The 24,704-nt window shown below is 51.4% G+C and overlaps 1 protein-coding gene across 11 annotated transcripts in view; it reads right to left on the minus strand.

The window, feature by feature from the left end:
• The window catches only part of TPST2 (tyrosylprotein sulfotransferase 2), a 50,339-nt gene that overhangs the window by 9,839 nt on the left and 15,796 nt on the right, over positions 1-24,704 (minus strand). For 2 of the 11 annotated variants that reach the window (XM_036993314.2, XM_073222635.1), the window contains 2 exons: positions 6,094-6,213; positions 298-1,191 (listed from right to left, as the gene is read on the minus strand). In XM_036993314.2, the coding sequence (XP_036849209.2) occupies positions 298-1,191; positions 6,094-6,197 (998 nt within the window). In that variant the 5' untranslated portion in view covers positions 6,198-6,213. Of the gene's footprint in view, positions 1-297; positions 1,192-6,093; positions 6,214-15,701; positions 15,802-20,195; positions 20,323-21,656; positions 21,734-24,269; positions 24,414-24,704 lie in introns of those variants that run through there. The other 9 variants (XM_036993316.2, XM_036993318.2, XM_036993320.2 and 6 more) reach the window with 9 other exon arrangements.

Here is a 24,704-nt window from a genome sequence, read left to right on the forward strand (position 1 = left end):
CTAGGAAGTGGCAGAGCTGGGATTTGAACCCAGACAGCCTGGTTCCAGATTCTGTGTTTTTAACTTAACATTTACCCACAACACCTAACCACAACACATATTCACAATTTGTTGACTGCCTCAAAAAAGAGAGGTGGATTGCCCAACTTTTTTGGAAAATGAAGCTGAGGTTCAGAGAAGCATAGTGACTTGCCCAAGGCCACACAGCTCAGAGCAGCAATGCTGCTCTTCCCATCTAGTGCCTCTGACTTCTGGACCAGGAGTCTGGGCGCAGCATAGAGGGCTCCACTCACTCACTTGGACAGGGAGACACCCCCAGGCTTGCCAATGAGGTCCTCGTGGTGCAGGACGGCATCGCTCCAGGTGATGCCGAGGAAGTCAAGGATGAGCTTCAGGGAGCGTCTGGGGTGCAGCACCAGCTGCTCGTAGTACACGGGCAGGCATTTGTCCTTGCCCACCTCCATACACTGTGCATACATGACCTCTATGGCCTTGTTCCACTTGGTGAGGCAGTCACGGTAGCTGCTGAGGTCGAAGCCGGCGATGGTGACCTTGCGGGTGATCATGGAGTGCACGGAGGCACGACCGTCCCTCACCATCAGCAGGAACTTGGAGTTGGGGAACAGGCGCGACAGATAGACAGAGGACTTGAGCGTGAAGGGGTCCTTGTTGCAGAGCACGCGGGCTGGCTCACCGTGCTTGGCAATCACCTCCAGGATGAAGGCCTGCATGGCAGCGTCCAGCACCTCATCAGTCACGCCTGCCTCGTCCAGCCGCACCTTCTCCCTGCCAGACTTGGACCAGGCCTGGCGCATGGCCAGCACGCGGGGGATGATGCGCGTCTCCTCGCCACAACGTACCTCGGGGTGGGCGTCCAGCATGGCGCGCATCAGGGTGGTGCCGCTGCGGGGTACGCCGCCCACAAAGATGAGCGGCATGGCCTTGCCGTATCGGTACTCCACGTGGTCTGTGCCCACCATCACCAGCTCTTCCTGCTCCGGCCGCATGGCCCGCCGAGGGCTCCGCGGGCCCTCCAACACTGCACGGCACTCCAGCACCTGCTGCCCCAGCTGGAAGGCCAACACCAGGGCCAGAGCGCAGCTGGCTGCCAGCAGCACCCTCCGCACCGACAGGCGCATGCTGGGCCTGGGGTGGGGGGCCTGCTTCAGCGACAGGGCGGCGGGGTCACATCTGTGGAGAGAGAGGGGCACACGCGGTCAGCCCCCTACCATGCAGACCCCAGTGACAGCAGACGTCAGGACGCTGACATTCACCGCTAAGGCATGCTTTTCATAAGCACAGGCTGTGTGCTTGGCCTGTGCTGCGTGCTTCCCTTAACTCGTGAGACCCCCCCAATAACCCAAGGGGTGTGTATTGTCATCACCCTCAGGGATGCTGGAGCCCAAATGTCTGGGTTCAAATCCCTCTTGCCACTCCAAGCATGGGAGCTTGTCCCATGTTTCAACCACTCAGTGCCTGTTTCCTCACTGATAAATGGAAAGAGTCATAATTTTAAATAGAGTATCAAAATGTGGAAAATAATAATGCACTAGAATTTCAGCTTCCAGTAGTACATCCATTACTCAAGGACAGGGTTTTTGCCTGTTTTGCTCTCTGCTGTCTCCCCAGCTCCTGGCACAGAGCCTGGCACCTGGTAGGTGCCCAATACTTACCTGTGGAACATGCCTTGGCTGAACGAGAAGGGCCAGCACAGCATTAAGTGCTATGAAACTGTCACTGTAAAGACACAGGAGGGAACTCAGGCATGGAGAGGGTGCTTACAGGCCCTGGCTGGGAAGCGGCCAAGCCAGAGTCCAAGATTAGACGCAGGCCAGCCAGCTTCAGTGTCTGCTCTGAATGACCACACTGGCTCAGCAGGGAATGCTTCTCAGGAAGGAGAAGGCACAGAATATCCCATTCTGGGCTTCTTCCAAATCCCTCTCCATTTACTCAGTCTTCCTTCAGCAAATGCCTATTAAGCACAAAGGTGCCAGGCACGGTGCTAAGTGCTGGGGCCAGGAGAGTGGACCAGCCAGCCAGTCCTCTGGCCTCAAGGAGCTTACATCCTAGCAGGGGATGAGATGGTACACATGCTATGGCCAGAGTGGGATAACAGTTTGCAAAGAAGTAAGCCAGACACAGTAAGAGGGGTCAAGCAGGGGCAGAAAAGAGAGGTCAGGGAGGGCTTCTCAGAGTTGACATCCAAGCAGAGAGCTGGATGAGGAGGCCATGGAAACCTGTGTGGGAAGGGTGCTGAAGACAGAGAGAACGGAGAGTGCAGAAGATGGAAGGGGATGTGGGGTATTCAAGAACCTGAGAGGAGGCTGCTGGGGCAGGAGGGGAGGGAGGGCCCAGCTCAGGTCCTCACAGGACAGGGGAAAGAGCTGGACTTCCTCAAAGAGCCTGCAGGGGGTGAGAATGGGGGTGGGGAGGCTCCTGGGGGGACTCATAGATGCCAGGGCTGTGGGGTGACATGGGAACAGGAGGGGATGACTTAAGTCATGACTTATGACCCTGAACCTACCCGCCTCACCCTTGCCAGGCATTGCTGAAGATGATCAGCTTTCAATGGTGATTCTTCCCACCCTGCCGGCCACCCTCCTCGCCAGTCCCCTCAAATGACAAGCCTCCGTTCCTCCCCAGTTGGTCCTCCAGGTCCCTCAACTTTGCAACTGAGGCCCAATACAGCAGGGGCAGCCTCAGAGGCTGGACTCCCAGCCAGCCTCTGCCCACCCCAGTGCTTCTCTGCCTTTTGCTCCTACTGCATTTCTGAGCCTTCCTTTCCTCATCCACCTCTCCATCCACCAGCTTGAAGTCTCTGGGCACTCAAGAAGTCAGGCAGGCCTGGGTTCAAATCCCAGCTCTGCCACTTCGTGTGTGGCAGGTGAGCTTGGGCAGCAGATTTCATTTCTCTGAGCCTCATCTGTAAAGTGGGTCTAAGACTGTCAACCTCAAAGGGCTATCATGAACTTAAGAACAGACCTGGTGCATAGGGAGCATTGGAAAGAATACTCGCACTTTCTACCACGATCATAGGTTATTCATTTATTCCAACATTTCATGAGTACCTATTGTGGGCCAGGAGTTGGGCTAAGGAACAAGAGACCTAACTTCAGCCTTGAGTCACACATGGGCTCCCAGCTGCAAGTGAGAGCCGGGTTCTACCTGAGTAAGTGAGGGAGGGCTTTCTGCAAGAGGCAGCCCTCATGCTAAGTTCTGAACAGTGGGCAGGGAGAGTTCTGAACAGCCAGGGAGAGGAGAGAAGGGTGTTCCTGGGCAAAGGGAAAAGCTGTGCAAATGCACATGCAGGAAGGAACCCAGCCTGACCGGGAGCTGCCTGCTGCTAGGTGGGTGGTACATGGTCTGTAGGGAAGGGAGAGGGGAGATGGTATTCCTTGTTGGACATGAGGTTCAGCCCAAACCATCGAAAGACTCAGTCTGCAGCTGCCCCAATCCACCCAGCAAGGGCCTGGGCTGCCTGGGGCCCCTCGGGCCAGAGCGAGTGGAAAATAAACATCAAAGCTGAGGGAACACACAGGCTCAGGCCTGGGGTTGAAACTGCTGAGAGGCCCTGGCATTTCCTGGCTGTGTGGCTTTGGGAGAGTCACTTCCTCCACGTAAACCACAGTTTCCCTTGGCTGCACAGAGGGGTGGGTCCACTGACCTCAAAGGCTGTTCTAGAAGGACCAAACAAGCCAAGACGAGTCTCATCCTGGAGTCACTGGCCTCTCCGGGCATTGGAAAATAGCTGGGGACCCTCTGCCCAGAAAGTACCCCCATCACAATTTGCTGATAATGTTGGGGTTTCATCTGTGCCCTGAATCCAGGGTTTGGATTGGAAAATTAAATTCTGGGGCACTTTGAGGGAGGAGGCTGGCTGGATAGGACATAGCGCCATTCAGAAATCCTTCCAAGGACCTGTCTAGTTCATTCAAGCACCCACTGACATTCTCCTCTTAGACCCAAGACTAGAATTCTGCTGATTAGTATTATTTCAGTTCAATGCTTCTGGGGACTGCCAATCACACTTTAGTTAGAATTAGCACCATTACCCTTTCTTTCTAGCAGGGAGAGATGGGAGCTATTGAGGAACAGAGAACAGTGGGATATGCGGTGGAATAAAGAAAGGTGATAATTTGGGAAGGTTGTTTCCGGAAAGGAAAGGTGCGGTGGGCACGCTTTGTGTGTCCTCTCAAGCTTATGTTTGGGGTGATCTGGACACTAAAAACCAGGGGGAAAGGCCTGGAAGAGTTGATAGGAAAAAGAAGGAAAACATTATCAATTCAGAATTATCAATAATAATTCTGATTATTCATTTGCCTGTAGCGTTTTAAAATGGAACACCTGAATTTTGTGTTTTTACATTTATTGAGCCCTTGTTCTGATTAAAGCATTTTCCGTGCATCAGCTTATAGGATCCCCTCCACCACCCAAGGGTAGGGATGCCTCGCCCTCAGTAGTTCAGAGAGAAGAAGCAACTAGTCTGAGGTCACACCGAGTGGCAGACCTGGGCTGGCCCAGGCTGAGGCCAAGCTGCTCAATGCCCCTGGACAGGACCCAGCGAGAGGCTCATGTCTTCCACCAAAAGAAAACAGCTCCGATCAGGCAGGTCAGACATGAGCAGAAGACAGCAAAGTCCTGGAGGATGGCTTGAGAAGAGCAGGGTGACTTGGCAAGAGAAATCAGCCGGGAATTCACAAAGCAAAAGGCAGCTTCCTGGCCACGCAGAGCCAGGGACCCCACTGTAGGAGGGGCCAGAGGGCTCAGCCCTCTACCCCTGACACTCCTGTGGACCCTGTCAAGGGAGGTATCCTGGCAACCTGGCGAGGATGATGGTAGGTGAGAGCCTCAGACTTGGCATTCCGCAGCCCCGGGTTCGAATCCTGCCTCTGCTCCTTGCCAGCTGGTGACCAGGACAAGGGACCTCCATTTATCTGAGCTTTTATTTTTTTTAACTCCAGAAAAGGCAGATAATAATAACCTTTCTCGGGGAGTTATTATGAGGTCCAGGGAACTTTTGTGTAATGTGCTGAGTAAGCTCACCAAAAACACTCACACTGGCAAGACGGATGCAGAGGGTCTGGATTCTGGCCATGCATTGAATCTGGTCAGTGATGCTCAGTGACCCTGGACAAGTCCCCTGATGCCTCTGAGACCCAGCCTTCCCCTATCACCAGGAGCATCATCTTCCTAAGAGAGGAGGAGCAGAGGCCTGCTCTCTCCATGCGAATGAGGTCCAGCTTGGTCCAGTACCAGATTTCTCAGACAGGAGGACGCCAGCCGGAGGAGTTTGCTTGGCCGCCCAATAACAGAGGCCAGGGGACCAGAGGTGGCCGTGACTAGGCCCTCTGGAGGAGCTGGGACTGTGGGGGGCCATCTGGATGCTCTTACCTCCCCTGGGCACTCCCTGCCCTCGTGGCTGCTTGCCAAGGCTATCTGCTGTCTGACCCCTGCAGAGGCAGACGAGATGCTGCACTGGGGGAAACGCCAGGGAGAGAGACCGGGCGGGAGCTGTGGAGAGTGGCTGGGCCCTCTCAGAGGGGCAGAGGCGGGTGTCGGACTCCCCAGGGGCATCCAGCAGCAGATAGCGGGGGAAGTATTCTGGGGGACGAGCTGCAGTGTGGGAGGGCCACCCCAGCTCAAGACGTAATGGCTGGGGTCTGAACTGGCCCTGCAGGTTATACTGGCTCGCTTGTCAGGCAGGGGCGTAGAAGCTGAGAATCGAAGCTACAGCACGGTGGAAGGAGCAGCCCCTGGGTCTCGGCCAACCAGGCTTCTCCCTTCCTCTCGGCCCAGGGACCTTGACTTCAGGACAAGTAAATATAACAATAAGATAAGCACCACCACTGTACCACTAACCACGACCCGGGACGCTGGGTACGGGTGAACAAGCCGTGCGCTGTCAGCTGCAAAGGGCACCATGTACCTAGCCTACAATAAACAGTGTCCCTAGAGCTGGCCCCCTGCCACTGCCACTTAACACTGACCGAATTCCTACCATATGAGTGCCTTGTGTTAATCCCCTCATGGAGAAACCATCACGATCCCAGTTTTACCGATGAGAAAAAGACACCAAGAGGAAGAGCAACTGACCTGGGGAACAGATGGAACCAGGATCGCCATCCAGATCTGTGAGACTCGGATGCCCAGCTCTTAACCCTTGCGTGCCGGCAACGAGGCCATGAACACAATGGCATCTGGCATGCAGCCCAGCTAATGTGGAAAAAGAGATCCTGATGTACTCACATGCTGTATTCTTACTCTTTCCAGCGAAGAGGATTTTTCATCCGATTCTCACCTTCCCCCATCTTACAGATGGGACCATCAAGGCCCAACAGGGGAAAGCACCTCATAGACTCACACACTGTGAGTCTGCACCCCAACCTCCCTCCTCTCGGTCCCACCCCAGGAGGCAGGGGTGGTTCAGAATGCGGCTCTGGAGCTGGACGGCTCCCTGCCTACACAGATTGTCACTCCCCTGAGCCTCGGCCTGTGAAATGGGTTGTTGGGAGCTTTCAACAAGATAACAGAAAATCCCAGCTATTATTATATTTGTGTCACTTCTTGCCTCCATAGTTTTTTTCCTGTCTCTGAAATCCCAGCCCGAGGAGTAGTACATCTAAACCCGGATGCAGAAGGGCACCCAGGTGTAACCACAGCAACCAGCCCCCTGCCCTGCTTCCAAGCTACAGAGTACACAGGACTGGCTCTCCTGCTACTTGGAACAAATAACACAATTAGGGCACTTGAAGCTCTTCTGGAGGCGAGATGGCTCACCCAGTTGCCCTCAGGCTTTTGAAATGCCCGAGAGCTCAAGAGGTCTGCCAGCTGGGCCGCTCCCACGGCCCTTGGGCCCTTGCAGGGCGGCGGGGCTACAGGACAGGGCTGTCAGGGCCTTCGGTCACTTACAGCTGCATGTCCATGTGGCATGTCCAACTAGCCACTCATCAGTATTTAAATTTAATTTGAAATTCAGCCCCTTGTTCACACTGGCCATATTTCCATTGCCCTGCAGCCAAATGGCAGCTGGTCATGGACAGTGCAGATGGGACAATCTAGAAGGGGTCCCACAAAGCATGGCCCTCAGTCCTTGACCTAAGAAAGGTTTTCACATTTTTTTTTTTAAGAGGAAGAGGAGGACGAGATGGGGGAAGGAAAGGGGGCGGGAAAGGAGAACAACAAGAAAAACTTTACATGCCTCAACATCTACTATTTGGACATGCATAGGAAAAGTTTGTGCACCCCTGCTTTACAACATTCCTATCATTTGCAGAAAGCTCTACAGGACAGTGCTGACTTCTCAAACAAATGGCAGGCATGGGGAGCGGCTCAACGAGCCCTTCTCTTCTGGCAGGAGAGACACCAGCATTTATTAAGCACCACTGTGTACTTAACACCAGACCAAGGGTATTCTCTGCTCTCCCTTGTTTGATCCTCACAACAGCCCAGTGGTGGTGGGGGTGGGGAGGTGCACCCTGGTTCTCCAATTTATGAGTGACAAAGGCCTGTGTGGGTGCAAAGTGAGCACAAGTAGGCCAAAAAGCAAAGCCCCCAAGTCAACTGAACCAACCAGCAAACACAAACCACAGGTAATAAAAAAGACAAAAAAGAAACAGACTGAAAATGGCACCAGGGGTAGCGTTCAGGTGGTAGGTTATAGTATTTTTTCTCCTAAAAACATAGTTTCATGGTGTCATTATCCTGTTTACATAATAAAATAATGCAACCAAATAATAGTTTTTGAATGATATGCCAGGCAGAGTAAGAAGCCAGATTGACTGGGCTGAAATCCCAGCTCTCTTGGCTACTAGCTGTCTGACCTTAGTTAAGTCACTTAACCTCTCTGAGCCTCAGTTTCCTCCTCTGCAGAATGGGGGTGATAACACCACCTCACAGGAGGCTCACATGTGGCACCTGGGCATTCCTAGGAGTGCCGGGTGATGTAAGCTAGGATGTGCTGGCACAGCGCCTGGCACGTGCCCAGTGCTATTTGCACACTGGCTTTCATTTTCTGATTTCATCTTCAGCAGAACCTGGTAAGGTAGGTATTTCTATCCCCACCTGATAGGTGAGGAGAGTTGAAGCTCTGAGAATTAGATTTGTAGAAGTCCGACAACTACTAAGAGGAAAAGCCAGTTCTACATCTGGCTCTGTCCCCAGGACACCATCCTTGGTATCATGTCACTAGGCTCTTAACATGGGGACAGCAGGAAGGTAATGTTCCTGCCTCTTTCCACCAATCCATAAGCTGCCCTGAATGATCCCAGGAAGGGAGGGGAGAAGAGAGGGCTGTTCAGTCTTTAAGATCCCTTTAGACTACCAGATTCATTCATTCCACAAATGAGCACCTACTACGTGCCAGACACTGATCAAGATGTTGGGACACACCAGGAGCAGCAAAGGCCCCTGCCCTCGTGGAGCTGACGTGCCAGTGGGCAGCAAGGAAACCAGCAGGTGTGACTATGACACCTGTGCTAAACCCTGGGAGGGAAACGCCCACAGTGGGAGGGGGGGCCATGCCCCGAAGGGTCAGACTCATTGGAACTTTCTAACTCAGCACAATTTCTCCAAGCTCAGCAGATCAAGAGGTTCCCAAGACAGGGGAGGGGAACGCCAGCTAAGGAGGCAGGTCACTGCACTCACACAGTGGCCTTGGAGAGGTGCTCCGTGCCCTTGAACCCAAGCTTAGCCATCCACCCTGCAAGCTCTCCCCATGGGAACCAGCTCCGACACGTTCCATCACCATGGCTACCACCTACCCCAGCGGGCCCCGCTGACCTCATCACCCCCAGCCCAACAGTCCTGTGCAGAGTTGGGGGGACTGGAGCTCTCTGTTCCCGGGAACAGAGACCTCCGACTGGCTCCGGGGGGAAGCCAGCCAAGAAAAGCCTGGCAGGCCCCAACGGGGCAAGAGGAAGGAGAAAAGAAGTAATTGCAAGGTTCTGGCCCAGGCGTAAGCGTAAGAAGCCCTTGGAGTGGCTCAAGAAGGAAGAAGAGAAGGCAGGCTGGCACGCGGCCTTAAAAACACTAGCTCTTACTTAGTGAGCACTTATTGCACACCAGGTACTGAGACACGAGTTTGACATACATCACTGAGGCTTGTCCTCACCACGCCCCTCTCCCCCCATGACCCCATGTGACTCTCTTATTAACCGTCAGTGTACTGGGCTCAGAGGTGGAATCACCCGCCCAACGCCACACAGCTGGGAGATGAGGGAGCCAGGGGGAAAACCCAAGTAAGTCCTCCTGCCCCCCGGGCCCCCAGCCCCACGCCCACCCTCTCCAAGGCCCGTGCTCCCACATCCAGGGTCTGTCTTTCCTGATCCGCTTTGCATTTTTTTACCTGAAAGGATGAAAGCAGGGCTCCACATGCTGTCCCACCCCATCCTTGGAGGCCCCGGTCAGTGCTCTTAGGCAGTGGGGGTGAGAGGTGATGAGGCCAAGGGTCACATCCCAGCTCTTGCGCTCTGAGGCTAGGGGTCCTGGGTCAGCCTGGGGTGGCCCTCCAGGCCTTAGTGTTCTCATCTGAGAAACAGGAACACCGCCGGGGCAGGGAGCCCTGAGGACCTACATGGGGCCATCGAGCTCGGCACGGAGCCCATATGCACAAGTGTGAGCATCGAACGCCGCGATCCCCGTCGTCACAGCACACGGATGAAGACGGAAGGAACACACACTCACAAGGGTTGCGCGGCCTGCTGAGGCAGGCAGCCAACAGTGTTGGCCCTGTGGGCCGGACAGTCTCTGTTGCAGCTGCTCCGCTTTGCCTTTATAACGCGAAAGGAGCTCCAAATGCCTGTGTGCGAGTGCAGACTACTCACAGCATCAGGAGCAGAGCTAGATGGGCCCGCGGGCCGCCCACGCCCTAGAACAGAGGGTGAACACAGGGTCCGGGCAGCCCTTGCGCCTTCCCCGCCCTCCGAAATGGATCAAACCCCGAAAATGCAAATGCAGTGAGCCACGGCAGAAACTGGTGTGTATTTTGGTTCTAGGCTGCCTCTCAGCCAGCCAGTGGGAAGACACAGGTGTCCAGCCTTTGGTGGGTGAGAGAAAAATACACAACTTGGGAAAACAAATAGTTCACTTTTTTAAAAAAAGAGGCACACCCACGCACACAGTATTGTTTGACATCTGGTCTAGTAAAGCCAAGTAAAGACTTAAGGAGACAGACTTGTGTGTGCCTGGCCCTTTTATGTCTATTCTGCCACTAATAGTGATGACCCTGGGGGGCTGGGCAGGCAGTGTTATCAGTCCAGTTTCACAGAGGAGGAAGCTGAGGCTCAGAAAGGGAAGCGCTTGGCCTGAGGTCACACAGATTGTAACAAGCTGAGCCTGAATTAGAACCCAGTTCTGTGGGATGCCAGAAACCCCCCAAATTCCTACCCTGACCAATACATAGATGGGGAAGCAATTTGTCTGAGGTCACCACTGCTCAGGAGAGTGACTGCCTTGGACTCCTGGCCCGTCTCCCAGCCTTGCCCCCAGTGCCTGGTGTGTTCCCTCCCTACCTGGTACATAGTGCAAATGGGAAAGGGGCAGGGTGACCCTGCAGGGGCCAGAGCTTCCTGCCTGCACCACACACACGCACGCATGCCCTTGTCTCCCTTCCTCTGCCAATAAGCTACGAGGTGGGGGAATGAGCACTGGAGGAGGAGTCCTACACACTTAGCTTTGAGTCCTGGTTCCGCTGATCCCCAGCAATGCAGCCTTGGGTGGGGAGCAGGTAGGGGAAGGAGTTAGCTAACTCCTCTGTGCCTCAGTTTCCTCATTTGTGAAATGGGACGCTGACAGTAGTTGTGAGGATTAAATTAATGAACTGATGGAAAGCACGCAGAACACAGCTTTGTTACTGTATCACTGTTACTTCTTCCCTTTAAGGTGGGTCTCAAACTTCCCTACATAGCAAAACCACCAGATTTTGTTAAAAGAGAGCTCCTTGGGTCCTTGGGTCCCACCTCTGAATGTTCTGGTCTGGAAGTTACATGATGGTGCCAAGGTGTCTGAATTTTTACCAAGTGCTGCCCCCACCCTGCTCCATGAAATACTGCTTGGGGCACTAAGTCAGGACTGAGGACTATGTACTGGGTGCCCACCCAGGACAGGCATGGGGAATGCCATGGTCACAGTGTGGGGGTCCAGAGTGCACACCCCAAAGGTGGACAGGTCCAGGTGCCATCTGGGCTTGGCCAGTAGCCCGCTGTGTGATCTTGAGCCAGTAACTTCTCTGAGCCTCACTCAAGTCCCCTGCAGAGGAAGGGCACAAACAGCATTGGCCTGGCCAGTTGTCATGAGGCTGGCACAGGGCGTGAGCTCAGGGACATTAGCTATGGCTATGTACCATTATTTCTCAGGAGAGACACAGGCCTGGCTATAAGCAGTGTCAGAGCAACAGACACAGGGAGGCAGACAAGTCACACAGAGGGGGACAGATGCCAGGCTGGGAGCCATGCAGGGGCGTGCCAGAGTGGCCCAGGGCCATGCCCAAAGGGCAGACAGAGGTACACCACCACAGAGTGGTATGAAGCATGTCGCTCTCCTCCAACAATCTCATGAGGGAAAAGGTGCCCTCTGACCAGGCCACAAACAAGAAATGCAGATGAAGGGGCTGCTGTTCACACTCACTGTTCACACTCACCAAGGTGCTGGGCAGTGTCAGCACTCACACCCAGGTCTCACTGGTCCTTTGACCCTTTCTGTGCCATGGACCCCCCTCAGCTATTTGGGGAAATCTACCGATCCTTCCAAGAAGAATATTTTTAAATGGAATAAAATACAGAAGATGAAAAGGACACCAATTATAGTAAAAAAGGAATACAATTATGAAGATTGCTGTGATACAGAAACCTACATGCTCTATTACTAAAACAATAAATAAGATCAAGGGGTGGGCCCTATAATAACTGTAATTTGCATGCAGTGATAAGAGAGATTTGCAGCAAGTGAAATGTGATATAAAGATGTATATGGTGTCTACTGATGACTGAAGTCCAGCTGCTGCTACTACACCTGCAATTTGTCACCTGCTGACACCTGGGAAATGTCCATTAGGTCAATAAAGATGTCCTCTTTCCCCTCTTCAAGTTCCCAGGCCCCTGGGGAGCCACGCAAACACTAGCGCTCCATAAGCCTGGCGACGAGTCCGGGCCCCAGTTCCGACCCAGCCCTCTCACTACCATCCCAGGGCGGCAGCAGTTGGCATCAGGAAAGTTTAATGGCATATTCTGGAGCATGCATTGGATGTTTTGACTTTATTTAAAAAATGTAAGTGGTAGACAGCAGAAGTATTATGAAGAAATGTGGTATTCTGCCCACGCGGGCACCACACGCCAGCATGTGGCCTTGGCTATTAATTCAAGTCTGAACTGAGTAGAGGACATCAGGGACTAGAGTAGGGGTGGCCCTGGTCCCAGTCACTGTCACACGGCTCCGAGGGGCAGTTGAACAAGGCTCTGCCCCTCGGTCACCAGCAGCGGACGAGGGCAGGCTCAGGCAGGTGGCCAGAGCTCCAGGTGCGTGGTCAGCCGGCCCCAGGGGCACACCTGTCTTTGCTCCAGACTTCCTGGGTGTCCTCTCCTCTTTCTGGGCCTCAGTTTCCTCATCTGTAAAATGGGTCCAACAATTCTTACCAGCAAGGCTGCTGTGAGGATTACGTGAGATGGAAGCTGACTTGGACAAGAGCAGAGGGCTGCAGCTGACACGTGGCAGCTCTTCCGTTAATACGGGTCCATCTGAGTCTGCCAGGTGGAAACCAGCAGCAGCAGGCCAGACGGTGGGGACGGGAGTTGGGCAGGGGCCAGATTGTGCCAGGTCTTCAAGGCCAAGTAAGGAGCTGGGTGTTTTCCTGGGGGTAGCAGGAAATGGTGAGTGCTGGTTGGATTGGGGTCTGGGAGGGGACACAGCCTCTCTGGTGAAGGACAGCTTGGAAGACGAGGGCTGGAGGCCACGTGAGAGCCGCCTGGGGATCCAGGAGCAAAAGCGCGGAGTTGGGAGGGGAGGAGAGAGAAGGTGGCAAAGGAGCCACATGCTACGACCGAAGAGAAGGTGACATGGAAGGGGACCCCTGCTCTATCCTCAGGCAGGTGAACGACTCACAGCCTTTCTGAGAGCGGACCTCGCTGACCCCATCTGTCAAATGGGTAGCCACAGCTAGCAGGAGGGAGAGAGAGTGGCCCAGGAGGGCCGGGCCACCCAAGAGGGCAAGAGGTTTGCCAGGCAGGGCGGGGACAAAGGTGCGCCAGGTCAGGCGCTGTCCTTGAGTGCAACGTTTAAGGGGGCGCCCAAAATTCAGTAGTCAGATCAACAGTGTTTTAATGCACTCTTTTTAAATGAATGCCAAAAAAGAGGATGAAAGAAAAAATTAAAATTCTAAATAGGATAAATGATGCTGCTGTGCCAAACGGTAGTGGAGCCTGAGGCAGGAGGAAAAAAATCAGTAATACTGATCCTGTCTTTCAAATTTTGATATATTGTTTGCCAGGAATAGTTTTGCATTGATTTAGATTTTCTGGTAGTAGCTTTATGGAGATACAATTCACGGATCATACAACGTACCTGTGTAAAGTGGACACATACCCGCAGTATGCAACCAGCCCACAGCCAATTTTGGAATGTTTCCATCACCCCAAAGAGAAAGCCCGGCCTTCAGCTCTCACCCCTTGCCTCCTCCGCTCCCCGCACCCCGGCAACCACTCATCTACCTTCTGTCTCTATGGATTTGCCTGTTCTGAGCATTTCATTTACGGACAACCCCGATACATGGGCTTTAATGACTAGCTTCTTTCCCTTAGCATAATGTTGAGGCTCGTCCATTGGTTTTGAGTGTTTTAAAATCTGCATTAAAATGTTATGTTGTTTACTGAGCTTTCGGGCATCCCTCAAGGGCCAGTGCCTCACTAATCCTGATCTCCAACCCAGCAGCCTGGGGCCCCTCTGGCCAAACAGGGAATACTACAGACCATGCATGGTTCTGGTCCGCCTGTACCCGGGAGCCAGGGAGCCCAGGATCCCCAGAAACGTCCCCACCTGGACGGCAGGGGCTGCGGGGAGCCTCTTGGGGAAATCCATGCAGAGTGGTGCAAACAGGTTCTGCACAAAGCCCTGCTCCCTCTGGAATCACTCTGCCTTGACTTGCCCTGACTAATGCTTTGAAGTGAGCATTTATTGAGCTCCAGCTGTATATACCCATCACATCCCCACACACTGAGCTCAATTTGCAGCCACTTCATTCCATTTCCTCTGAATGTCACGGTGCACCCATGAAGGAAGGCAGCAAGGTCAGGGGACGGGAGTCAGAGGGCCACAGAGTCAGGTTCATCTCTGCTACTCCCTGGCTGTGCACCTCTGGGCAAGACGTTCAGCCTCTCTGAGCCATGGTTTCCTCATCTATTAAGTGGGGCGCACAGGGAGCCCTCCACAGGGAGCCTGTCGAGAAGAGACAGCGACAGTCCTTGGGGAACTGTCACTTCAGGATGTAAATGAATGAGCACTCCCTCCCAGCTGGCATGGAGCTACGGGTCTTGTGAGCACAGCCCCATGTGATGCTCCCGGCCACCCTGGGAAAGAGGTACAGGGAGGGCACATTTTACAGATGTGGAATCAAAGGCTTGAGGAAGTTAAAGACCTATCCGCTACTTTAGGGGCAAAGCCAGGATTTAAACTGAAGTCTGACTCCAAAACACCAGATCTTACAAACTAAACTGGCTTTATCTGTCTTGTAAGGTGCCAGGCAGCTCCGTTCACCATGGGCCCCTGTGGTTTTAAGGGAGCAGGACACACATGAACCACTCCCAGGGTTCCAAAAGCCCACCTCTGGGAACCCCCAACCTTCCCCCTGGCTGTCCTGAGAGGTGGTGAGCACACCCAGCCCTGTCTTTATCCCAACTGCATGACCTTACCAGGTAAAGGTTACCAAATCTGTGGCCTTTGGGGTAAGGGAGGGGCTGGCCAGCCTGGAATGCAGAGCAGAAAGGAACCTGCCTCAGCTCAGGGCAAAGGGGAAAGTGGGTTCCAATCTTAGCTGCACTCAGCCAAAGCACCCTGCAACCTGGACATGCTTCTCCCTCTTCGGGACTGTTTCCCCACCAGTGACTTCCCGGGAAGGCTGAACTGTCTGTCTTCTTCCCCTGCCCCACACACAACTTCAACAGTGAGAACCTTCTTTGATTCAATGCCTGAGAGGCACTCCATGCAAGATTTCACCTACCAAAGGCACCCATTTCCTCGTCTGTACAATGAGGACAGTGACAGCACCCACCTCCTGAGGCCACTCAGAGGAAGTAAGATCATCTGTCTGAAGTGTCTGGAGGAGCCCGACTCAAGCTAAGCCCCTGGTACGCAGCCCGGGATGCACTGACCCTCCCCACTCTCCCCGACTTGAGCTATGAAGGTGACCTTGAATGAAGTTCTTAACCTCTCCAAACCTCAGCAAACCCACCTGAAGATGGACCCCACTTTGTACTGGTCCAGCATGGCCGCAGCAAGTAACCTGGCACCTGGTGCCCTGGAATTTCTTAAGGAACAGAAGCCACCAACTACAGCACGCCCTGAATCCAGAGGGAGACGTCTTGGCTGCCCACACTTGCACAGCATCGGGGAACCACCCAGCTGAGCCTATCTGGACTTCACTCCAGGCAGTTCTGGCAAATTCCCAAGGGCAGGTGCCTGTCCTGCCCAGAGGGACTGTTCCCAGCAGCAACACTCACCCTCTCTCTGGCCAGGGCTGCATATCAGACCGCTGCAGACCGCTGTGGCTTCTCCTAACTGGTCTTCCTTCCTTGGTCAGCACCCAGCATGCTCACCCGCCTCAAAGAGAACACAGCAGGTGATGTGCACAGCGGGGTAACTCAATGATAGTTAAGGGCATGGGTGGAGGACTCGGGAGGGGTAGGGGCCACACTGGGCTCTGCCAAGGATGGGCCATGAGACCTGGGGCCATCAGCTTCAATGGCCTCAGTTTCCTCATCTGTAAGATGGACTCAACTGCCTAAGAGGCTTGCTGTCATGACTGTTCAGGCAAATGCTGAGGTTAGGACCCAGCAGAAGGAGCTGTCTGTAGATGCCAGCTATTAACCTGTCACCCTTTCTAGTTAGCTATTCTAATTAAATAGTCCACGGTACAACCATAACAGACCCGGATACCACTATAAAAGAGGATTCGTTACACTGCAAGATGTCTGGGATAAGACGCTGGGTGACAAATAGGTTATCTGATCCCATCCTGATCAATATTTATGTTGGAAAAACACTCCAGAAACATACACCCTAAAATGTCAACTGGAGCTTCATTTGTTTTCTCTCTGAATTTTCTAACTGTTGTACAGTAGAGATATATATGGTTTGATGTAAAGGAAAAGAACAGAAAAATGAAACTCGGGTGAGTTTTAGGTTTACTGCATAATTTTGGGACCTGCAGCCCCAGAATACAGGGCTGGCTTTGGAGAAGTCTGGGCAATCCCAGGGGGAGAGTCTGGCAAGGCAAGGGGGCAGCCAGGCCTGGGACCGGCTTTCCGGACACCCAGATCTGGGTTCTGCTGTGCTGGCATCATGCTGCTCTACTCTCCTAACGGGACTGGGTAGGCTGGCCCCCTGGTTAAAACTCTGGCTTTGTAGTTAGGTTGCAGATCCCAGCAGGGCCATGATCTGAGTGACCTTGGGCAAGACACTTAACTTCTGTGGCCATCAGTTTTCTTGTTTGTAAAATGAGAATCAGCCTTGCAACAGTGCCGTGTGGCTTTTGCAAGGATTAAATAAGATAATGCATGTCCAGCCCTCAGTACCATGCTGGACAGATGGTAGGGGCCCTAGGTCCTATTATTATCATTATTGCCATTATTAGTACTTGAAATCTAGCTGTGTCATGCAGAATCCTTTGTAGGACATGGAATGCTAATGCAGCAGGCACTATGCAGAAAGGAAATTTAGGCATGGGCACCAGGGAGCCATGGCAGGTGTTTGAGCAGGAGAGGAGCAATATGACTCAGACACTACACAAGGCTGGCAGCCAGTGTCCACCTACTGGGACTATCTCTGCCAAGGTCCTTTATTACAGGTTCCAGACCCCCTGAAATCCTCCTAACACTGCTCAACAAAAACAGCAGAACTCCTACAGGCTATACCTCAGCCACCTCCAGCCCTACCCACTTCCTGGGTGCCAGCTGGCCTGGTGAACACCAAGTGATCAATAAACTGGGGCACCTGAAGCAGCCCACGTGGCCTCAGTGAGATGCACTGTGTGAAGACCAGGTGGCCCAAATGCCTGGTGGGGGCCACAGCACAGCAGAGAAGAAACAGCCCCTACTTCAGAGCCATGAAGACTGGTTTCCAGTCAAGCCTAGCTCCTACTTCGCTGGGTGACCTTGGGCAAGTCCCTGCCCTTCTGTGACCTCCAGTGTCCATATGCAAAGAGGGTGTTAACTGCTTCTGTTGGCTTAGGGACTGCTGGAGGATGCAACCCAATACAACAATGGTTTCCTTGTGTTCCCGCTACTGGCCAGGCACTGGGCTGAGCACTTCAGGCGTGAACTGTGAGGATTCCTTAAATCCTCACCACTCTAGAAGCAGTTCCTTGTATCATCCCTATTTTTTAAATCTACTTGATTACTCAAGTCACAGATCCAATCTCAGTATTAAACAAAAACAGAGAAGGCTGAAGTCCCTTTGGAGCAAAACCTCCAATCCTGTCCTCGTCCCTCTTTTCTAAGAGGTAATGTAACCACTGTTGGTCAGTTTGGGGAGAAGCCACCCACACCTACTTTCCATGAGGTGACAGCCATTAAATACTTACCCCAGTGGAAAGCACAGGACCTCTCCCCCGCCCTCCCAAACCCTCACCCTTCCATCTCCCCATTCACCCTTCCTTCCATCCACATGCCATCATATTGTACCGGGGACCAATTTTGCCCATTAGGGGACAATTGGCAATGTCTGCAGACAGTTTTGGTTATCACCAAATGATGCACCCAGTGGGGAGAGGCCGGGGATGCTGCCAAACATCTTACTGTGCCTGGGTGGGCCCACCACACTGAGCTGCCCCAAAGGTCAGCAATGCCCAGGCTGAGAGGCCCTGGATCACACGTATCCTCTGACAGTTCCTTGGTTCACTCCACACTAGACAGTGATATTTCCATGTCAACATATTTTTTCATCTTTTGGTACATTGCATGAGCACCTACTGTGTGCTAGCCCCTATTCTAATGGGCCATGTGAGTGACACACAGAAAAGTCCCAGTACCCAGAGGGTGCTCAGTCTGCACGAAGACAAGACATATCTTTATGCAAGACTCTGATGGACTGCCCTCCCTCTTTTAATTGCTTCAGAGCATCCCTGGCAGGGAGGGCCCACTGTTCATTTGGCTAAGGCCTTCCTGATAGACATTTTGGCTATTTTCACCTTTGATGTGATGCACTCCATCACAAAGGATCATGTCTTCTTGTGCCCACGTGTGAGAGGCCCCCTAGGACCTGCTAATTCCATCAGCAGGGTCCTTGGAAGCCTGCTGGCCCATCCCAAGGTACTGAATCAGTCTGCATTTTAAGGTGACCCCTGGGATTCCCGTGCACATTAAGTTTGAGAAGCACAGTTCTAGACAGATACTGTCTAGGGATAGCTGGCTTAGGGGCCACATAGCCTTTACGTGTTCGCAGAAATGGCCGATGTGCCTCCAGAAGACCCTGAGGCCAGCAATCTGTAAGTTCCCCTTGGGCACTGACTTTGTACTGTCAGATGTGGCTGTTTTTGCAGAGCTGATGATTTCTCCGATTCTCCAGATGTGGAGACTGAGGCTGAAAAAGGTGTCTAGACAGCCAGCTCTGGGCGTTGATGATCTTTAAGGCCTCTCTCAACTCTGGCTTTTAGGATCTGGCCATGTCCTGGGCATGTGCCATGCCAGCTTCCTGCCCTACCACCCTGGCTGTCTGAAAGCAGCCTGAAGCAGGAAGGTAGAATGGTTCCAGCTCACCTGGCAGAGGACAGCGAGGTCCTGAGGGAAGAAGTGGGCTCTCTGGGCTGGTCATCTGTGGTCCCCCCAGGGAGGCTACCCTGTGCCCATTCATGTTCAGCCATCCAGGACAGAGGACCAGGCTTTGGCATAGGACAGGCCTGCCCTTGTCACACATGACAGGCAATGCAAGGGCTCTTGGGTGCGGACAGGGGCCTTGCAGCAGAAGGAAAGGACCCCTGAGCCATGCTACTGGCTGGGGCCCCAGCTTTGCTCTCACCAGCTGTACATCTTGACCTCAGTTTTCTCCCCTGAAAAATGGGCTCATATCACTCACTGCAGAGAGCTGCCAGGAGGACTTATGTGCAGATCCGTCAACAAACAGGAGCCACTATCTGGAGCCCTGCCTTGTTTCTGCTGCGCACACCTCCAGTGTGGCTTTCCCCAACTCACTACACCCTCTCAGCAACCTGCATGGTCAGCACTGTTGTCCTCTCCACTTGACAGATGAAGGAACTTGAGGGTCAGAGTGGTACAGTGCCCTGCCCTTGACTGCACGCTAAGGTAAGGCCATGGGACCTGCACCCTTGGATCTACAAGGTAAGCATGCCTCCTCTGAATGCTGCTTCTGTCGAGCTGTGTGACCCTGAGCAAGCTGCTTCACCTCCTTGAGCCTCAGCTTCCAAAGCAGGGAAAAGGGGACCTAGCACAGAAATGAGATGGGAAGCCACCCTGCAACTGGAGAGTACTGTCCGCTCCCCTCCTCTGGGGCACCATACTGTCACCCCCAGAAGACCCAGACCAGGAATACCTGTCACCAGGGGGCATCTCAGATCTCTCCTGCAGTCCAGCTCTGACATGGGTGAGGTCATGTAAAGCGAGCAGCCCCCCAGAGAGGGGAAGCTACTTGCTCACGGCCACACAGCTGATGAGCAGTAGAGAACAGACTAGGCAGCAAGAGGTAGGGTACCAAACCTGAGTGGGTGCAGGCAACAGCCTGGAGTGGTGACCTCCAGGAGAAGGCTGGCTTGTAGTGGCCAAGGTCCCAGCTGGCCTTTAGCTGTGAGGACTCTTTGAAGGACTGCTTAGTCCTCGTATGTGCCTGCCTCTCCCCAGAGGCTCCTCCTCCCTCTGGCCCAGCCTGGTTGCCTGCCCGTGCGTGGATTGATTGGCAGGGAGCACTACCTGTCTGGGGTTTAGGCCTTCTAGGCTATGCCATCTATGGCCAGACCAGCCCTGTCCTCTGGAATCTTCTCTTACCACTGTGGCTGGAAGCTGCAGCTATCAGAGAAACCTGACTAGGTTGCCCGTTTCTCAGCCTGACCTTTCAGCTGCTCTCCATGGTTTATAATGACATCTCACTGAAGTCCAATGTGATCATCTGGAACTCAATTTTCCAGCAGCCACATTAAAAAAGTAAAAAGAAAAAGGTCAAATGAAATGTAAAACTAGATTTTATTTAACTCAGTATATCCAGAACACAATCATTAAATCAATATAAAAATTCAAATGAAATCAACATAAAAATGAATACAAACATGTAAAAAGCAATATAAAAATTAACATTAAATATAAAAACAAAAATATTAATATAAAATATTTACAAATATTTTATTAAATTGTAATTTATTAAATACATTAAAATATTTGTAAATATATGAAAGATAAATTGAAAATATAAAAAAATATAAAAATGAGATGTTATTTTCCTCTTTCCCTTAGTATTGCATCCTTGAAACCTGCATGTATCTTCTACCTTCAGCACATCTCAATTTGGATAATAAACTTGCAGGGGGAATACCTGGTCTGTATTTAGAGTTCATGAAAATTACAGTTGAAAAAGTACATTCACATCCCCAAACAGTTCCACGCACATTTAGAAGTTTTCCAGGAACAGAGTGAAGTATCTGTTTTGAAATCTAAATTTAATTATATTAAACAATTATACATAAAGTATGTATTAAAAAATTCAGTTCCTTGGCCTCACTAGCCATAGTCCACGTGTGGCTGCGGCCCCTGGCATGGACAGGCAGGTGGATGAAATCCTTACTTGTCCGGTCCCACAGCCTCTCACACCTCATTTGCGGGCTTGTCCCAGATGCCAGTGAGACCTGCACACACACCCTGAGCTCCCACGTCCGTGAGTCACCGGGGCCTTCAGCATCCCCTGCTTCCTGCCAATTCCCACTCATTCCTTCAAGATTCCTTCCTCTGTGAAGGCTTCTCTGACATTTTCTGGATGGGATATTGTTCCTATAGCATTTTGCTTGTTCTCCTTACTGTAATGTCACACAGGATTGCAATCATCCATCTCAAGGTTTCCCAGCCTCAGAGCACCTGACATTTGAGCCAGATAATTCTTAGCATGTTCAGCAGCAGCTCTGGGCTCTACCCACTAGATGCCAGGAGCACCTCTCCTCAATCATGACGACCAAAAATATTTCCAGGCACTGCCAAATGTTCCCTGACTGGGAATCAGTGCTTGGCACACAGAAGGCACCCAAACATGTACTTGAACAGAAGAGGATTACCCAAGTATATGTTATCATGAGGCTCACCTCCTTCAGGAAGCCTTCTGTGATTCCTTAGCCCAGCGCACAGCCCCCAGCACTCACCCCGGGTGCAACACCCTCCTCTGCCTCTTGTACACTGCTGTTCTTTCGATGCATAGCCCAGAGATAGGGATATAGCAGGCATTTAATAAATATTTATAGAACTGACCTGAGAAGCAGGGATGACTTAGGCTAAAGAGCCCCACAGGGTAAATTTTGTCCATTTAAGATCAGGGTTCTTTGATCCTGGAAAAGACACAAATAACAGTCACAGCTGTATTTGTATGGCAAGGACTGGGCTAAATATTTTGCAGGGTTTAGAGACAGGTCTTGAAGGGCTTGCCCTGTGCTCAAATCAATGATTTTGAAGTTCAAAAGTGCTGATTCCTCCTCTTACTGATCAAAAGAAGTTACACATAAAGAAGATACTTGCAATACATATAACAAACAAGATATTTATATCTAGAATATATCAAGAGCTCTGTGAAATCAATAAGATTAGAACAGGTAACCCCATAGAAAAATGGATCTGACGAGATACTTCATACAAGACGTTATCTAAATAGTTGGTAAGCAAAGAGTGCTTAATCTCATTATCCATCAGGAAAATAAATGCAAATTAAAAGTACAATATGGGACAACTGTATATCTGGGTGGCTTAAAAAAAAAAAAAAACCATAATACCAAGTGTTCGCAAGGATGTGATGCAACCAGAACTTTCATGCTCTATGGCTGGGTGGGAAGGGGCATGGGAGGTAGCCTATCAAATCCTTTTGGGAAACTCTTTGGCGTAACAGAGACAAAAGCTACACATGCACCTTCTCGATGACCCAGCAATTCCAACGCGAAGTGCACATCCATCAGAAATGCACCTCACTATTCACCAAAGGCCACATATCAAAAAATTCCCAGCAGTGCTACTTGTAATAGCTCCCAACTGGAAAAGACCCAAATGCCCATTAACAAGAGGATAGCTAAATATAAACAAACAAGCAAACAAACAAATAAATAAATACTGAATAGCCAGAAGAATGAGCCATAACTTTGTACAACAATATGGATGAACTCAGATACTATGCTGAGCCAAAAATGGCCAACAGAAAAGGGAAAAAGGGAACATACGTATGTTTTTATGTACATACTTTATATGTACATAAAGTACAAAGACAAACAAAGTTAGTCTCTAGCAGGAGACGACGGTTATCTTGGGGGGAGTTATGACTGGAGGAGGTACACAGCATGTTGGGGGGGTAGGCATGTATTTTTCTTAATCTGGGTGCTGTCACGGGCGCAGCCAACTTTTGGAAATTCATCGAGCTGTCCACTTATGTACCTTTCTGCACATATGATAGATTTCAATAAAAATAGTCTTAGAGAACCACACTTTGTTAAATGCTGAAGAGTGGTGTTGCTGGCTGGGCGAACTGTCCCTCGCACACCTTTCCCGTCTGCTCCTGAGGAACACACAGAACTCCATTCATTCACTTAGCCAGTGCTGGCTGGCAGGTGCTCTCCCAGAGCCAGGCTTGGTGCCAGACGCCAGGAACATAAAAATCAATTGAGTTGAGCCTCTGATAGTGTCATCCACTGCCCAGTTCCTGGCACACAGACCCAAACCCACACTCAGTAAGTGAGCGGCCAGTCTGGGGCACCTTTTGATGAGAGGCCAAGGAGATGATGTTGGCTTGTCGTCTTCTCCCTCTGCCGCCCTTTGACATGAGATAATTTTCAGGCTTTTCCCTTGCACTGGGCTGGACCCAGCCACTCTGGCCTGGGCAGGAGTGCCAGTCTGTGCTACTGGCCCCACCACCATCTCCCTTCCCTACACTCCGGGCTTTCCTCCTCTCCTGCAGGCTAATGACTCCCACAGTCTTTCCTCCACTCAAATCTCTCTCCTTAATTAGCCAGACTCAGGCATCTACTGTCTTCTCATCACCTCCACTGGGACATGGTGCTGGTACTTCAAATTTAATGAATTCAAAAGCTATCTCCTGGCTGTTCCCCCAAAACACATTCCACCCACAGTTGGCGGCAAGTCACTGCACTCAGGCCAAAGGACTTGAAAGCAGTCAAAGCCAACACTCCCCTCTCTCTCCCCCTCCCCACGCTAGCCCAGCAATGCTTGTCAACTTCACCTTCAAGACAGAGCTATGCAATGATTTCTCGGGTATGGCACCAAAGGCACAGGTAACAAAAGAAAAAATAGACAATAAACAAACTGGACTTAATGAAAATTAAAACATTTTATCCATCAAAAGACACTTATCCCCAGAGTTAAAAAAGCAACCCGTGGAATGGGAGAAAATATTTCCAAGTCACACATATAAGGCATTAATAACCAGAAGATACACAGAACTCCTAAAACTCAGCAACAGAAGGACTGAACAGTTAAAACATGCCAGTTAAAACACGCGCCAAGGACTTTAGAATAGACATTTCTCCAAAACATATATACAAATAGTCAGCAAGCGCACGGAAAGGGGCCCAACGTCACCCATCATCCGGACAATGCAAATCAAAATCACAATGAGATTTCACATCACACCTATCAGGATGGTGACTATCAAAAAAAAACGGAAAGCAAGTGTTAGTGAGGACGTGGAGGGATGGGAACCCTGGAGCACTGCTGGCGGGAACATGAAATGGTGCAGCCATGGAAAAGAGAATGGAGGTTCCTCAAAGAATTAAAAACAGAACTACCATACGACCCAGCAATTCCACCTCTGGGTATTTACCCAAAAGAACTAAAAACAGTGTCTGAAAGAGATATCTGTACACTCACGTTCACAGTAGCTCCATTCACAATCGTTAAATGTGGGAGCAACCCAAGCGACCATCAGTCGATGAATGGATAAGCAAAAGGTGGTCTGTCCACACAGGGAATGTCACTCTGGCTTAAAAGGGAAGGGAATTCTGCAACACGCTGCAGCAGAGATGAAACCTGAGGACATTATAAGTAAAATGAGTCAGCCACAAAAAGAAATACAGTATGACTCCACTTATATAAGGTAGTCACAGTAGCCAAAATCCTGAAAGACAGAAATTGTAATGGGGTCGCCAGGGGCTGGAGACGGTTGTTGTAGGATAGGCAGAGTTTCAGTTTTACAAGATGAGAGTTAGGGGGATGGACGGTGGTGACGTTTGCACAATGTGAATGTAGTTAATACTACTGAACTGTACTTAAAGATGGCTAAGCTGGTAAATTTTATGTTATGTA

The sequence above is a fragment of the Manis javanica genome, chromosome 15 (assembly GCF_040802235.1).
Source record: "Manis javanica isolate MJ-LG chromosome 15, MJ_LKY, whole genome shotgun sequence".
NCBI lineage: Eukaryota > Metazoa > Chordata > Mammalia > Pholidota > Manidae > Manis > Manis javanica.